At 44.6% G+C, this 18224-nt stretch overlaps 2 protein-coding genes across 2 annotated transcripts; one reads left to right on the top strand and one right to left on the bottom strand.

Moving 5' to 3' along the window:
* Positions 1-7443: 7443 nt before the first annotated feature.
* On the bottom strand, positions 7444-8928 carry LOC112093922. The gene has a single exon (XM_024173492.1). The coding sequence runs from the start codon at positions 8926-8928 to the stop codon at positions 7444-7446; it is 1485 nt and encodes a 494-aa protein (XP_024029260.1).
* Positions 8929-14705: 5777 nt separating this feature from the next.
* LOC21389589 (3'-N-debenzoyl-2'-deoxytaxol N-benzoyltransferase) lies at positions 14706-17352 on the top strand. The gene is made up of 3 exons (XM_010110124.2): positions 14706-14728; positions 14848-15153; positions 16605-17352. Exons 1-3 carry the CDS (start codon positions 14706-14708, stop codon positions 17137-17139), a joined length of 864 nt encoding a protein of 287 aa, XP_010108426.1. The 3' UTR covers positions 17140-17352.
* The last annotated feature ends 872 nt before the right edge of the window (positions 17353-18224 follow it).

Here is an 18224-nt window from a genome sequence, read left to right as displayed (position 1 = left end):
TATATTATATATCATAATTATATAATATATTATATAATAATATTTTTATTGTATTATATTAAATATAATAATTATATATTATATTACATTTTACATATTATATTAATTATATTGATATAGTATAATTATAATATAGTTGTAATTTTTAATTATATTATAACTAAAATATTATCGTTTATTATATAATTTTATAATATATTATATAATAATAATTTTATTATATTATATTAAATTTTATATATTATATTAATTATATTGATATATAAAATATTAATGTTATATATAATATAAGAGTAATTTTGTTAATATGAAAATATTCATGTAAGTATTTCTCAAATTACAACCAAACAAATGAATCAATTTTATTTTTCATTCCATTATCATTATCATTCTCCTTACTATTATCATTCCCCTATTGCAACTAAACGCACCCGTAGAGTTATTATGTTAAAACGACATGTCATTTTCTTTTGGATTTATCGTTGTCTTGAATGACAAGTGACACGTCTTTACAATGAAAAACTAAAATATCACTTGTCATTTACTATTGGTTTTCAAAATGAACGATATGTTATTGCGATGCTTTCAAGACGACGACCGACGAAGAAAAGCAATATTGAACTATATATTCGTTAATTCATTTAGAATAGAACTTTTTTTTTTCTTTACTATTTTTTAGAAGAGTAATGCTAGGAACACCAACTCAAAGTCTAATTTTTGTGTACCAACTGATTTAGTACGTGAGTTATTATTTTTTATTAGTAGATGTAATTTCTTTCATTAATTGACATGGTAATGTTTTAAACACCCACTAATGAAAAAATAAAAACTCACGTGTCACATCAGTTGGTATACAAAAGTTAGAATTTGAGTTGGTGGGATGTATTTCTTGACACCTATGAACTGAGTCAAAAATGCGTTCTTCAAATCATCCCAGCTGGTGATGGAGTTTGGTTTGAGGGACCTAAACCATCTCCTCGCGGAATCGAAAAGGTGATTCCTGAACGCCCGGCACATCACCTCTTCGGGGTATCCATGCAGGACCATGTGTCCCGTGTACACCTCTAAGTGATCGTCCGGGTCACTCCTCCCGTCGTATAACGGAATAGGAGGCGACTTGTACTTGTCGGGAAGTGGGACCCGGATGATGTTTTCCGTGAACGGGTGGTCGTGAGACGTATACATCTTGGCGTCGACGTTAACTGCCTCGGCCACCTTTCCCACAACCTGTTCAAAGTTGTTCAGTCGACTCCCCATCTGCTTCTCCAACCTGGCCATTTTCTCGGCCAGAGCTTTATTTTCTGCTGCGAGCTCATCTTCCCTCGTCAGCTGCACGGCCTTGACATGTCGGGCGTCAAGCCTTGCCCTCAGGTCTCCGCCATGCACCGACGTGGATCCCACGGGGACGACGTTCCTCCCAGGTGGATCCTGTTGCGGTCGAGGGGGTGCATCTCTGTTGTCCACAGCTGGCACCGCAGCCTTCTCCCGCGCTCTCCTCCGTGCCGCGCGCTGCCTGCTCCCTACAGACCAATTCGACTTTGACGGGCGTGGATCATTCGCTCGACTGTCAGCGACTTCCTCGGCGTCACCGCGTCGGTCGCCAATCACTTGGCCCCCAACAGCGGCGTTCACCGGGTTCATTGACGCATCCTCAAGCGGTGGCATTGGGTTCTGCCCATGTTCCCGCCCGGCCAGGGCCGTAGCCATCCTTTCCACGGCTGTGGCCAGCGTTTCGACCTGCTTTTGGAGCTGGTCGATACGGTCTGGGGGAGTCGCGGACGCTGATGGAAGCGGATCCGTTGAGGTTCCTGCGGTGGTGGTATTCCGGACACGCTTGCCGGGAGGCATGATGACAGTTTCTTTTGGTTCAAAGCTGGGTTAAATTTCTGGGCTTCTGGCCCTCTTTCTAGCGCCAATTGTTGACGGTGTTTTTCCGACAACTCGTGATTACCTCTCTGGAAACGCTCACAGTTGCACTAACCACAGAATCAAGTAATAAGCAGTAAAGTAATGTAGAAGAGATAAGGATTTTATAGTGATTCGGCAATAATTTTGTGCCTAATCCACTTGTGCATGCACTATTTTCTCAGATGTTTACAAGTTCTCTCTGTAATATCAATGGTGTCTAACCCCTTTCTGGGTTTCGTTCCTTCTATTTATAGGCCTCTACATTTAATTACATATTCCCGGCTCCCAAGGTGGAAGCCATCTTCTGATCTCGATCCTCGTAAGGGTAGGTGGGTTCTTCATGATGACTTTTCTGGGAAATACGGCTGATCCTCTCAACCTGCCGCCTGACTTCCTGACTTCTGCAGTAGCAGTCGGATCGGTACTTCCCTCCTCGGGTTGACATGACTCCTGGCAAAAAGGACCGACAATGTTCCCTCGACGCCGCGGTCTCAGTATGTAGAGTCTTCGCCCGGCGCCTCTCCTCTTGTGCTATCTCTCGACGTATAGGGCACGTTTGCTATGCCTTACCCTCGATGCCAATAGCTAGTCCTCCGCGCGGGAGTCCTCGGCGTCGGTCGTTCGAAGGAATGGTCGATGACTCGACTATGGTGTAACAATTACCCCCTAGACTGGAATACCGCGGTGTGACTTTCCTGGCTGTACAACGTTGAGGATGCCGCGTGGAAAGGGACCTTTCTGCGGTTTAGGACTGCGGCTCGCATGTATTGTGATCATTGCGGCTGGTCTCTCGGGCAGTGGAGCAGTCACGTCGATTGTATGAACCGTCACGTCCTCGTTTCCCTAACGCCACGTGGGACGAGGGGATAAATCATCACCGCCGGATCAAGCCCTTTCCTGTTGCTCTCTCCTCAGCCGTTCGATCATGCCTTCTTGGATCCACCGTCGGATGGGATCGATTCAAATTCTACGGTCGAGATCTGGAGCCCTTTGGACTCCTCGAAGACCCCTTGGCTCCCTCTCTTGCGGGTATATATACCCCTTTACCTTTGCATTTTTGACTACCGAGTTTTCAAGACACCGTTACTCTGCCGGATTTTCCCCTGAGCCATTTCCTCCGTGCATCTTCCGCGTTTGAACCGTCCATCGTTCTCAGACTCGAGCATCCTCCAACTCCGGTACGTCCTTTTTCTCCCTGTTCTTCCCCGTGGGTCCGGCCGCCTCGTCGGTGACCGTTGCGTCGAAATGTGTTGCAGATAAAAAGGGGGGGGGGAGAGAAACGCCCTTGCCTGGTGCCGCCGGCCTTACGCCGACGGCGGGGCTGGAAATGTATGACCTCCTGGTCGCCGTTGAGGCCCTCGGACTTGGCTCTGAGCCTCCGTGGCTTGCAATGTAGTCTGTTTCTCTTACCTTGCGCTTTGGACCTCTCGACCGCTAGGAGCTAACTCCCTATTTGCCTTTCATTTTCAGAACATGTCGTCGAAGCATGTTAGAGGTCGAGAGGTTTCCGAGCATAGGGTCAGGGAAGACCCCTTGGACGTTGCTACCTCCAGCACGTCTTTGGGCGGAAACGGGGACTCCCTACTTCGCCAAGTCGAGGAATACGCTGACATGTCCGCCTCGTCTTCCCAACAAGACGCACTCGTTCTCCTTGATGACGAGGGTTTTGACCCGCTGGCCGACTCTCCCGGGCGCCAAGGGTATGGGGCTGCGCCTACGAGTACACTTTCAAGGCTGGCCACAGACCTCGACCCGTCCAAGATCAGGCCCCACGCCGCTAGAAAGGCGTTCGTCAACGCAGGGATCGACCCCCTTCACTTCTACGTGATCATTCTGACCCCCCACGACAAGGCGCACAATCCTCCTCCCGGCCATATGACCGTGTACACCCGGGCACTCACTTTTGGGCTAACCTTGCCCTTTCACCCCTTCGTAAAGGCTCTCTGCGGCATTCACAGGATCTTGCCCGCACAATTGTCACCCAATTGTTGGGTGACAATAAACTCCATGATAATATTGTGGAGGAAAATCTTGAGCCTCGACCTCAGCGTCGAGGAATTTTTATACTGCTACTCCCTTCAGGCTTCCCCTGGGCAGAGGGGATTCTTTTACATAGCTTCCCACGCTAAGTCCAAACCTTATGTCCCACCTGTGGTCATCGGGAAAACCACAAGTTCCCACGGGTGGAAACCCCAATTCTTCTTCCTAGGGGGTAATTTTAACTCTCACCCCCTCGATGGCGATCGACCGGTGGGGACACAGACAATATTTAGCAAATACTGTAGGTTTCTCCGCCTTTTTCCTTTCTCGTAGGCTTATGTGCAGCTGTCGAGCCTTCTGACGATGTTTCAATCTCGCAGGTGAAGAAGTCGACCGGCCGACGCTCCCAGCATCCGCGCTCGCTCGCGTCGAGAAGATACTATTGCTTTCGCCTGATCGTCGGCGTGCCTCTGTCCTCAACACGAAAGAGAACCAACAGTTGTACGGCCTCATCGTCGATCTCCCCGCCCCACGTCGACCCGTTGCCCCTCTCGCCGATCTCCTCAGCGGTAAGTCAGGTTTCTCTCCTGACCTTTTTCCTTTTTAGCGAAGTCCGGGGGACGTAGTCGAGGTGTTCCTGAGTTGACTCTTCATTTTTCGCGTAGCCGTGCCATCCGAGATGAAGTACAGCATCCTCGTCAAGCCGAAGAAGGGCACGACCGGTGCGGGATCGAGTGGGACGTCAAGTCAGCACACGGCCGAGGCTGCTGTCTTGTCGGGCGCCGCCAGGACCCCTAGGAAGGGGGTATTCGTGGTTGAACCCCCTCCGTCGAAGAGGCAAAAGGTGACCGAGCCGCGGGCGCCTCCTGTAGTCGCGGGGACTTCCAGGAAAGCTCGGCGCCTTGATAAGAACAAAGGTGCCGAGGTCGCGGCGAACCTGGCGATCTCGTCTCCTCCCCCTTAGCCTATCCTGCTCCCGGGGTCGAAGATTGATGACCCCTTGTTCATTGTGTCCGACGTTGTCGACCTCAACCTCACTCACGCTTTGCGCCTCCCGCCTCGCTTCAGCCTTCCTCTGCAGGCCATATACACCTTCTTTCACGAGGACACTTGGGATGTTTTCACCGGGGAGAGCATCCTGGACCGGCAGCGCCTGACTGTGAAGCGTCAAATCTCGGTAAGCCTCGACCTCGACTTCTCGAAGACCTTTTTCTTTTTGTTTGGGTTTCTCCGTCTTAACCGCATTCTCTTTCCTTTGGATTTCAGGCTCTTGAGCTTGCTCTCTAGAATTACGTAGAGCTGGAGGCCATCCTCAAGGGGGAGAAGACGCCGGCGGCGGCCGTCGAGAAGGAGATCACCGCCCTTCGTGCAGTTCGAGACGAACTCTCGACAGACTTGGATGTCGAGAAGGCAAAGGTGCGGTCCCTCGAGGATAGTATCTCCACCGAAAAATCCAGCAGCTACAAGGAAGGCTTTCAGGAGGGAAGCTCTAAGGGGGTCGAGACATACCTCTCGTCTCGGGAGTTCCAGGAGCGCCAAAAAGAGGCCACTTCAAAAGCCATCTCGGACTTCCTGTCCTCTGAGGACTTTCACCGTATGGTCGACGCCAGGCTTGATGCCTTCAAGGAGTCCCAGGAGCTCAAGGACATGATCGAGGGCCACGTGCAACAATTCAAATCCTCGACAGACTTCGAGGAGCTCGTCAACCAGAGGCTCGAGGCCTACTAGGCTTCCGCCGAGTTTGAAGAGTTTCAGATGTCCCTGATGCAGTCCGCGGGGGAACAAATCCTCGACCGCTTCCGCCAGAAACGTCTGGACATTGACCTATCCTTTTTGGAAGAGTCCGACAGTGACGACGTGGAGGTGGTCGGGCCGCCGCAGGGGGCTGAGTTGCCGCAGGAGGCCGAGGGTGTCGACCAGGCGCGTGATGGTGAGGAGCAGGCTGCGGGCGGCGACGGCGAGTAAGAAGGAAACTATAGCCGGGGCCTTCCGTTTATATTTTTTGCTGCAACCCCCTCTTCTTCTCTTCCTCTTTTTTTTTAAGGGCCGTGAGGCCCAGACTAAATTTGATAATTTGTAACGACCATAAGGTCGAGACCAATTTTTACTTTTTATATATGCTTTTCATATAATATTCGTGCTTTTACTCACTGTTTGTGTGGATGTTGTGTATGTGCATATTCTCTTTGATTTTTCCTTTTGGCTCGACTGCCTCTTGTGAGTAAGGAGCGTTGTGCTTTTTGTTGGGGGGCCTCATTGTCGGGCCCTAATACCCCCTTGTCGAGGCTGAGTTTGAGAAGTCGGCCTTGGCACGTCACTGTAGACTCTTTGACGTAGATAGTGAGATGTGAGGAGCGTAGAAAAACCCGCAGTCGCTCAAAGCACAGTTGGGCCAGAGCCTTACCATCTTTGCAAGTTCGTGGGGGGCTCGCACCGCCCCCTTGCCAAGAACAAGGCTTTGGACTTGTCTTCGGCGCATCGTCGTCGTTGTAGCGACGACTTTAGTCGACGTATCGATAATTTTTGGTCGACGTATCGACAATTGTAGAAGATCATACCCGTATGGTGAGAATTAGTCGACGTATATTTATTAGCGTATGGGTTACAAGTTGGCTTTTCAGCTTGCCAGAACGGGGAAATGAAAAAAATGAAAATAGAAGACGTTAAGTCTGGTCTATTAGGTCGACGCTTCTCATAGTCACTGATAGTAGACTTTCAACTGGTCTGCATTCCATGTATGCTTGATGCCTCGACCGTCGAGCTCTGCAAGTCGATATGACCCGTTTGCGACAACCTCTTTTATCCTGTAGGGCCCTTCCCAGGTCGGACCCAAGGCTCCGGAGTTCTTGGGTTTCGTGTTGGGGGTTACCACCCGCAAAACTAGGTCTCCGACCCCGAAGCGCTTCGGCTTGACCTTCTTGTTATAATACCTGGCCGTCCTTGCCTGGTATGCGGTGAGCCTTAACTGCGCGTTTGTGCGTCGTTCTTCTAAGAGGTCGAGCTCTAAGCACATCAGTTCGGCGTTCCTATCCTCCCCGTACCGGGTTACCCGGTCGGTCGGAATGGACACCTCTACTGGCAGGACTGCTTCGAACCCATTGGCCATTGAGAATGGGGTTTCCCCCGTGGTGGTTCTACTAGTTGTTCGGTAGGCCCACAGTACTTTTGGCAACTCGTCAGCCCACTTTCCTTTGTAGGCGTCGAGGCGTCGTTTGAGCGTGACTTTGATTATCTTGTTGACAGCCTCGACCTGCCCGTTAGACTAGGGTACACGACAGAGGAAAAATTCTTGTGGATCCCCAGCAGCTCGCAAAACTGGCTGGTGTTGTCGTTGTTGAACTACTTTCTGTTGTTGGACACGAAAGAGTGCGGGACACCGAACCTGCACACAATGTTGTTCCATATGAAGTTTGTGCATTTCGCTTATGAGATGGCCATTAATGGCTCGGCTTCGACCCACTTCGTGAAGTAGTCGACGGCGACTATAGCGAACTTGTACCCCCATGGGGTTTTGTGCAGGGGATCAATGAGGTCAATCCCCCACTTTACGAAGGGTCAGGGGGATAGTATGGACGTTAGGTCCTCTGAGTGCAGCCGAAGGGTCGGGGCGTACCTCTGGCAGCTTTCACACCTTTTCACGTACTCGGCCGCATCTTTTTTGAGACTGGGCCAGTAATACCCTTGCCGTAATATTTTGTAGGCCAGGGACTGTCCTCCCGCGTGATTTCCGCAAACCCCATCGTGCACCTCCGATAGCACCATCTTTGCCTCCTCTGTGCCGAGGCACCTGAGCAAGGGCGTCGAATACCCTCTGCGGTAGAGGAGGTTATCATGCATCGTGTATCTTGCTGCCTGGTACTTCATCTTTTGGGCCTGCCGCCTGTCCTCAGGAAGCTCGCCGCTGACCAAGTACCTGATGATTGGATCCATCCAGCTAGGTTGGAGGTCCACTGGTGCGACTTCGGGCCACTTTTCCGTGGACATGGTTTTCAGGACCTCTAAAGGTACCAGGTTCAAAAGATCGGCGTCTCTCGACGTCGCTAGCCTAGTGAGTGCATCGGCGTTGCTATTATCTGCCCTCGGTACCTGCTGTATGTCATAGGTGGTGAACTTTTCCAGGGCTTCCTTAACGTTTTTCAGGTACGCAGCCATCTTCTCGTCCCTGGTCTGGTACTGGCCCTTCACTTGATTCACAATGAGTTGTGAATCACTGAATATGTCGAGGTTTTCAGCTTTCAAGTGCTCCGCCAACCGGAGTCCGGCGAGCAGTGCCTCGTACTCCGCTTCATTATTGGACGCGGGGAATTCGAACCTGACGGCCGAGGTGACCTTGTGTCCTTCCGGTGTGTGTAACACCAGTCCCGCCCCGCTGCCGTTGTCGTTGGAGCTTCCATCGACGTAGAGCTTCCATCTTGGTGGCTCGTCGGCTTCCTCGACCTCGGCTGGTAGCCCTGTGAACTCTGCCACGAAGTCGGCTAGGGCTTGGCCCTTGATAGCAGTCCGTGGTTTGTAATCGATCTCGAACTGGCTAAGCTCTATTGACCATTTAAGGAGTCGACCAGAGGCGTCGGGCATTTGTAGCACCTGCCTGAGGGGATGATTGGTCAAGACCTGAATGCTATGGGCCTGGAAGTAGTGCCGTAACTTCCTCGCTGTCACGACTAGCACGAGGGCGAGCTTTTCCATCTGGGGATACCTCGTCTCCACGTCGAGGAGGCGCTTGCTAGTGTAATACACTGGCAGCTGCACCTTCTTCTCTTCGCGGATTAACACCGAACTAACGGCGTGCTCCGAGACCGCCAGGTATAGGCTCAGCACCTCCATGTTCACAGGTTTGGACAGCATAGGGGGTTTGCCAAGGTGTTCCTTCAGTTGTTGGAATGCCTGTTTGCACTCTTCCGTCCACAGAAACGGCTTGCTTCCCCTCAGGGTGTCAAAGAACGGTACGCACTTATCTGTGGATTTGGAGATGAACCTATTAAATGCGGCCACACAGCCTGTTAGCTTCTGGACCTCCTTAGGCTTCCTTGGCGATGCCATGTCGAGGAGGGCCTGAATCTTTTATGGATTGGCCTCGATTCCTCGACTGCTCATCATGAAACCCAAGAACTTCCCTGAAGCGACGCCGAAGGCACACTTCCGAGGGTTCAGCTTCATTTTGTATGTTTTGAGAACACCGAACATTCTTCCCAGGTCCTCCTCATGGTCTCCGGTCTTTCTGCTCTTTACCAACATATCGTCGACGTAGACCTCCATAGTCTTTCCTATCTGCCCCGCGAACATTTTGTTGACGAGGCATTGGTAGGTCGCTCCAGTATTCTTGAGACCGAAGGGCATCACTCGGTAACAGTAGAGCCCTCTATCGGTGACAAACGCGGTGTGCTCTTCGTCGCGGTCGAGCACTGGTATCTGGTTGTACCCAGAGTATGCTTCCATGAAGCTCAGTAGCTCGTGTCCTGCCGTGGCGTCGACCAACTGGTCGATTCGGGGTAGTGGGAAGCTGTCCTTAGGACATGCTTTATTTAAGTCACTGAACTCGACACACGTTCGCCACTCCCCGTTTGGCTTCCCTACCATGACAGGATTTGACACCCATTCTGGGTATAAGACTTATCGGATGAAGTTATTCCTCATGAGCTTGTCCACTTCTACCCGCAGGGCTTCGGACCTCTCGGCGTTCATTGGTCGACGCTTCTGTCTCTTTGGCGGGAACTTGTCGTCGATGTTTAGTCGGTGACACATGACGTCGGGGCTTATTCCTTCCATGTCCTCGTGGGTCCATGCAAACATGTCGAGGCTTCCCTTGAGAAACTTGACCAATTTTTCCCGGTTCTGTGCCCCCAACTCCGAGCCTATCCTCAGTGTTCGCGTTGGGTCGCTTTCATCGATGGGGACCTCAATTAGTTCCTCGACCGGTCCTGCTCCGGGCTCTTCACCTGGGAATCTTGGATCCAAGTCGAGTCCCTCTCCCCTGGTCTCGACCATTCGCAGCTCTCTCCGTACCTGAGTCGGCTCGGCGTAGTGGCGGATGGTTTCCGAGTATGTGAGTCTTGACTCGTATTGGTTGCCTCTGACCTTGCTGATCCCGTTTGGCGTGGGGAACTTCATCACCTGATGGTAGATGGACGTTACTGCCCGCAAGGCCCTCAGGGTCGGGCGTCCTATGACTGCGTTGTATTGGTCGCCTCCCTTCACCACCAGGAACTTTGACATAACGGTCAAGGTGTGTGGTCGGTCACCGATGGTCATAGGCAGCTCGATGGCCCCTTCCGGGATGACGCTGTCTCCCGTGAACCCGTACAGTGGCTGGGCACTGTTCTGCAGCCTTGAGTGGGGGATCCCCATCTTGTCGAGGCAGTCCGCGTACAAGATGTCCACGGAACTACCGTTGTCGACCAGGATACGACAAACCGTGTGGTTACCAATCATGGCTTCGACGACCAAGGCATCGCTCTGGGGGAAATGTATCCCCCTCGCGTCGGCTTCCGAGAAAGTGATCTCGGCGTCCTCATATCGCGCGCCTTTAGCCTCGCGTCCAGAGACGTTCATGATCCTCTGGCTGAACTTCTCCTTCGCCTCTCGAGCGTACTCCTTCTGTGCGCGTCGAGAGGTACCGCCGAGGTACGGTCCCCCAAAGATCGTTCTTATGACGCCAACTGGTTCGGGCGGGTTATCGCGCCTCTGCTCGTCCCGTCGGTCGTCGTTGCGCCTGTTGTTGTTCCGGCGGTCGGCTCGGTATTCGCCTAGCCTCCCTTCCCGGATCAACCTCTCGACCTCATCCCTCAGGTCGTAGCACTCGGCCGTGGTGTGACCACTCTCGCCGTGGAAACGGCAGTATTTGTTTTGGTTTCTCCGTGCCGGGTCAGACTTTAGGGGTGGAGGTCGACGCAGGACCTGGAGATGGCTGATCTCGTGGTAGACATCCTCGATCCCCATAGTCAGGGGAGTGTAGGCGTGGTACCGTTGCGGCTTGGGCCGCTTGGTCTCCCCCTGGCTCGTCGAGGCGTTGCCGCGCCTGTTGCTCGGTGCCGGGTTGTACCTTGGCTCGGCTTGCACCTGAGGAGGACCTCGGCGCTTCTTGCCGTTGTTCTGACTACTAGCATGCCCTACCTCCTCCTTGGCAGGGGTTGCCGCCTTGCTCTTTAAGGCCTTCTTGGCCTCCTCGGCGTTTATGAACCCCTACGCCCTTGTCAGGAATTCCTGATAGGTGTGGGGCGGCCTTCGGTCGAGGTCTGTGCTGTAGGGGATGTCCTTCTTCATGCTGGACAGCGCCCCCATCAGGGCCACTTCATCGGAGATTCCTTCAGTGGCAGCGACCTGTTCCCCAAACGGGGCTATCCAGTCCTTCAGGGACTCGTTAGGTCCCTAGTATACCCTCGACAGGTTCTGTTTTGGTGGGATGTATTTTTTGACACCTATGAACTGAGTCAAAAAGGCGTTCTTCAAATCATCCCAGCTGGTGATGGAGTTTGGTTTGAGGGACCTAAACCATCTCCTCGCGGAATCGGAAAGGTGATTCCTGAACGCCCGGCACATCACCTCCTCGGGGTATCCATGCAGGACCATGTGTCCCGTGTACACCTCCAAGTGATCGTCCGGGTCACTCCTCCCGTCGTATAACGATTTTCAGTTGAAGATTCATCTTCTAGTCTTTCTTTCAGTTTTGTAGCTTTCTTTGATGGGGCTGAGAGATCAAAATCTGACATGTCCACCTTGAATCGTCCGGGTCACTCCTCCCGTCGTATAACGATTTTCAGTTGAAGATTCATCTTCTGGTCTTTCTTTCAGTTTTGTAGCTTTCTTTGATGGGGCTGAGAGATCAAAATCTGACATGTCCACCTTGAAAGGTGCGGGTCACTCCAAATCTCCAATCACAATGAAATCCATGTTCCTGAACAGAAGAATGAAAATCTCTTTACAGGTCACATCTGGAACTTGCAGTCTTACATTTTCTGGGTGTTGTTTCTCTTAATTTGGAGCGATCTTGAAACTTCTGATATCTAGTCCATCATATTTAAAACATCTTGCTACGCATGAAATACAAGATCACCACATACACTTCGAATAAAGGATATTTTAACAACACAAACTTTTAGTACTGCTTACAGTTTTTCGAAATTGAATTTGTTCTTGCCGCTGGAAACTGTATTAAAGCTAAAATCCATTGCGTCATCATCAGCAACTGACATTGATTTCCAGGAGCTGAGGAAATCCTTTCCGATGTCCTCATCTGATTCAATAGGAGTATAAAGTTTTATTATATCATCCAAGTCATATTAAGAGTATAAAGCTGGTAAATTTACTTCAACATTCTTCTGCATCTGAGAACGCAAGCTGCAAAAACAGAACTACAAACCCTGTCCTGAATGTGCTTTTTCAGATTAATCCACCCGACATCAAAACATAATTTCAGCCCTGCGTTACCATTTGGAATGACTACTTGAGCTCTTATATTGACTCCTAGAAAATCTGCAGTAACCTAAAATTCCAGTCACATCTATATGAGATATCACACCCCTTAATTGTGTACTTTATTGTTTTCCTATTACCATCATCCTTTCTTGAAGAGACTGAAACACAATTGAATTTTATTTTTCTCTCAACACTAGTCAAAACTACGACAAAAAGGATACCTAGAAATGACTTAGTCTCTTTTGCGTTGGCCGACGAAGTTCCTTTCTGTGGTTCTTCCATCTGCAATCATAGGTAGACTTTACAATTAATAACATTGTAAAGAAGATACTAGTGGATATGAATTCCAATTTCTTATTCACATGGAAATGCACATTGAAGTATTCCACAGTTTCAAAAAAAAAAAAAAGAAAAGAAACCAAGAAATGCGATTTTGAAACGCTAAAACGAAACAGTAGAGCATTAAGACACAAATCTGAAAGGCTAAAACGAATTATTCAGGAATCAAACTTGAACAAAACTGGAAGACGAGAGAAATTTTGCACTAGAACAATTCAAATGAAGTCTGGATCTATAGAAGCGAACAAGAAAGAGCTCGTATTCGCATAATTCACAGTTCAAAACAACCAAACAAGTTTCTATTCTGACCTACTCTTAGCAAATCAATCTAATTCCGTCAAAAATTAATCTGCAAAACGTTCGAAAAATTCAAACCGAACACTACATGATCACGATTGATATCACAGAATTTTCTTTAATCCTGAAAACAAAAAAAAGAACAAGGCTCCAAGTATCGATCATAAACCTAAATTTTACGAAGAGCATGAGTTGAAAAGATGAAACAATTTCAGAATTCTCAAAATCGCATGAGAGAGAGCTAACCTGATTTGCTACTACGGAGATCTGAAGAGAGAGAGGTCGCTGTTTGGCAAGGAAGAAAATAAAATGCAGAAGACATTCAAGAGTTTCAGTTCATTGAAGGTGGTATTTATATAGTTTTTCTTCAGCTCCTCATTTGAAGAGTCGAGGTTTTTATCGCGCGCTCTTTTGAAACCACCGGGAATTTCCTGAGCATTTAGCTTCATTTTTTTTTTTTTTTTTGCTCTCTTTAAAAAAAGAAAATTGTTGAATGGTCTCGACAGGTCAATATCTGATCTTTTTATTTGAATTTAGATATTTGATGAGGCTTATCCGATCTTGATTTGACGGGATTTGATCTTAATTTGATCTCTTGGTCTGATTTAATTCTTGACTCCTTGACGCAGAGGATTCAAAGGGCTTTTTGTGGACTTCTTGACTTCAACGACGCATAGGCTTCAAGAGGACCTTAAGCACTTCTCGACTTCAACACTTTAGCTCTAAGAGCGCTCCTCAACTTAGAGACATCTCCCTCAACTGTTAGTTCTTGATGTCAGGGATTTGTCCTGACTTTCGGAGCTCTCGACGCGTACGACAAAAGCGGGTGGCTTGAATGGTCAACCATGGTGCAACAGATAACTTTATGGGACATAATAAAACCATCTATTTAGGCCCCGTTTATTTCACGATTCAAGTTTAAAATTTAAGTTTTACTACAGTAAAAAGTTCTCAGAAACAGTCTTATCTAACTTTTTTATTAAAGTAAAAAATTCTTATATAAAATTATATTTTAACTCAAATCAACGAACTAAACGGGCCTTAAAATAACCTCCCAATGAGCAAAAACTTGGGCTCGTGATACTCTAGATTCGGGTTACAAATCAGTATTTAACCCTTCTATTTAATGCTCTAAAAAAAAAAAACAAAAAAACCCCTCTTTAAAACCACCCGTGACTAATCAAAGGAGGCCAGCCAATGCTTGCTGTACACCGCCAACCAAACTCATGCACGCACACCAACCACCGAAAAAGCCAAAGAGTAAACATTACCTTCGAAAAATAATTGGAACTCCAACTCCAACACACTTCCAATAGTAAAAACTATACTAAATATTGAAGGAATTGCTGATAAAATACAAATACTTTTATGCTTTAACAATTAACAATAAAACCTTTTTTTATATAAATTTAATGAGAAAGTAAAGCAAAATATTCTTCAAAGTAAATATATTTAATTTTAGTTGTCATAACTATTGTTTATTTTTTCTTTTTTTATCATTTACCAAACAACTCACTTTTTTTAGTTTTTATCTCAAAATCTCTCTACACTTTCTTTTCTTCAACTTTTCTTCCCTACCAACATTGTGTAAAGGAGGCTCTTTTTTTTTTAAATAAAATGTCATTCAATTAAAAAGCCATACAAACATCAATACTAATATAGATAATGTTGACAGTAAAAATTGGTTAACTCAAAATTTAACTTTTCTGAGAACACTCACAGACGTCTCTAACGAATTTATTAAGAAAATAATTGCAGAAAAGTAAAAGATGCAGAAGTTTATAGTGGTTCGGTAAAAACTCATTTCCTACGTCCACTTGTGGATGCACTAACAATTTCAGAATTACAATCTTTTTGAGTAGTAAAGTAGTGTGTAAAAAAACTAAATGCAGAATTCAGCCTTTTTTATAGAGGCCAGTTCTTCAACCTGGCGGCCGGGCTGGCTCGGGGAGAGGTGAGCGGTCCGCCGGTTCAGCCGGTTTGGGACAGGGAGAAGCTGGGGCCCAGAGATCCGCCGCGCGTGGAGCCGCCGATCGGGGAGTTCTTGAGATTGGACAAAGGACTCTCGCCGTACGAGCAGGACATCGGACCGGTCGTTAGGGCGTCCTTTGACGTGTCGGACGCGTGCTTGGACCGGTTCAAGAAAGAGTTGTTGGACCGCTCTGGGTCGAGCTTTACAACTTTTGAGGCTCTAGGAGCTTTCATGTGGCGGGCCAAGTAAGTTTTTTTTATTATAATTTTTATTATAATAATAACGTTTTTTTTTTTTTTATAATTAAAGTTTATTGTTATTGTAATTTTTAGGCTTTGTTTCTCAAAAACTCAAAAAAAAAAAAAAACGACTCGATTTTTAGTTTTATTTAAGTTCATGTTCTTTTAAATTTGAACTCAGTTTAAACTCGAGTTTAGAACTAAAACTTGAGTTCAAGTTTCCCCTTCAATTCAAGTTCAAAAATTCAAACTTAAATTAATAAACAGTATTTTTTCTATTATTAAAAATGATATAACTTTTTCGTTTTAATTCTGATTAAGATAATTTTTTTCTCTGGGTTGACAATGAAAAAATGAATAAAACTCTACCCTAAAATTTTTCATCATCATTGAGTTTTTATTAAAATATTATCTAAATTCAAATTCAAGTTTTGACTCACTCAAATACAAACTCAAAGATTCTTATATCAAACTATAACTCAAATGTACACAACCAAATACAAATTCAAGTTACAACTTCAATTCAAGTTATAACTCAAATTCAACTTAAGAACTACGCTCAAATCACACTCTAAAAGAATATGTCCTTAATGTTTAAATGTGGACATGTTAAAGATGCTAGAATAGGCAAGTTAATGTCAAGTCAACTGAAGACGGAAATTAAAAAAGAAAATGTCAAGCCAATTGGTTCTAGATTTTAGCTTTCATGATTATTGACATGGATAATAGTTTCTTTTTTAAAGGGATGTTTGTTTTTTGTATTCGTTCATGATTTTGAATCATGATTCATGATTTTCTACAATTTTTTTTTTCACAAAAAATACACATAAAACGAGAATAATTATGAATCATGATTCTAAATTCATGAATTAAACGTCCATTAAGTGTTTAGAATTATATTTTAAAATTTTCTAATAAATAATAAATATGTTATAATATGGTAAAGCACTTTAATAAATCATTCAAACACTTTTAAAAACAATTTTAGAGTGAGGACGGTCAAATAAACCCTATTCTTTTTGCATTGAACAACTTGACCACAAGTGAATTGTTTTTATTAGGGTTTTTTTTTAACCCAAAAAATCATGCATTATACTTTGGAGTGTATCACATTTATGCTTTAAATTTTAAATTTATATTAAATTATTACCTTTTGTAGATTAACAGTCAATTTTAATTGCAATAACGATCTAAACACCTTTTAAAGAAAAATAGAAAAAAAATAAGAAAAAAAAATTTAAAGTTCGGAAATATTTTTTTATACAATCTTTGACTTGAATATAACAAGTGATTTGTATGCATTCCCCTATTTTTTTGTTTTCTAATTAAAAATTCCGAAATATAAATATTTGTATTTTTCATTATCAAAGAAACTTGACAAGTGGTTTATATATATTTTTGTTTGGAAAGGAAACTCTCTTAACTCATGATTAACATGTTTGTCATTGGTAATACAGAATTAAAGCAACAAAAATCCCCGGAGATGAGATAGTAAAGTACGCGTATTTCCTCAACATAAGGAAGCTAGTGAAGCCCCCACTTCCGCCTACCTTCTGGGGCAACGCTTGCGTCCCAATATACACCAAGACTAGCGCCAAGGATTTAGTTGAGAAGCCCATTTGGGAAGCGGCGGATTTGATCAAGAAGAGCAAAAGACACGCCACCGACGAGTACGTGCGCTCGTACATCGACTTCCAGAGCCTGCATTACGCAGAAGGGATCAGTGCAGGCAAAGATGTGAGCGGGTTTACGGATTGGAGACACTTGGGGCACTCGACTGTCGACTTCGGTTGGGGAGGTCCCGTCGCGGTTTTGCCACTATCGAGGCACTTTCTTGGTAGTGTTGAGCCTTGCTATTTCTTGCCTTACTTGACGGCGAGCGTCGGAAAAAAGGACGGTTTCAAGGTCTCAATCACACTGCGTGAGAGTGCCATGCCGGCTTTTAAGGCCGAGATGGACAAGTTTGGCAGGGGAGATTTCGGCTTCTCTTGATAATGTGTGCGTGACATGCTCATGAGGTGAAGCATCGTACGAATGTGGATAAATTACTAAAGAAAAAAAAGGAGCGTAATAATGAACTTTGTCATTCAAAATAAATTCTAAACTTTGTAATGTATTGGAGAATGCCTTCTTAGGTGTTTCAGATTTAAAGGTAGTCCTCGTGTGTAACTTGAGATAATTAGCAATAAAATTGAACTTGTTTTCTGAATATTGTCATTATGGATGTTTGGCAACAACTAAAAGTGCTCAAATTTTGGAATATACCTCCAATTACATTCAAGGTTGCATTTTCATTTTTCTCCACATTTAGATGTAGGGTGTGCTTAGTTAGGCGGAAAGGAAATGAATAAAATAAAATGAAATTTAAGTTTGATGTTTGGTTGAATATATAAGAAATGAATAATCATTCAAAATGAATGATTATTCACCTATTTTGGGTGAATCATCATTATTTCCTCACATGGCAAGAATAGTCATTTCAAGTTATTTTCTTTGTTTTGTTTTCCATAATTACCCTTCAATATTATAATATAATTAAAATATATTATATAGTAGTTATATCTTATAATATATAATATAATATTATAATATTATAATATAATATAGTTATAATAATATTATAATTAATTTATAGTATAGTTATAAATTATATTATATTTATTTAATATTCTATAATATATATATTATATTATAACATAATTATATCTTATAATATAATATATAATAATATTACAATATAATATAATATAATAAAACAATAATATGATGTAATAATATAATATAATATAACATAATGTAATATTTTAACAAAAAATATAACAATTATACAAATAATTCTAATATAATTATATTATATAGTATTAATATAATAATATTTATTATAATAATAATAATATAATAATTAATATTATTAAATTTTAATATAATCTTTAAATTTTAATATTATTATTTTATAGTGTATTACACACGACTACATAATGTATTAATTATAATATATTTATTATATATAATATAATAATTATATATTATATTGTAATTATATATATATTATATTATAGTATAATATCATATAGTTG

The sequence above is a fragment of the Morus notabilis genome, unplaced genomic scaffold (genome assembly GCF_000414095.1).
Source record: "Morus notabilis unplaced genomic scaffold, ASM41409v2 Scaffold183, whole genome shotgun sequence".
NCBI classification, from domain to species: Eukaryota; Viridiplantae; Streptophyta; class Magnoliopsida; order Rosales; family Moraceae; genus Morus; species Morus notabilis.
This window is presented reverse-complemented; position numbering and strand designations above follow the sequence as displayed.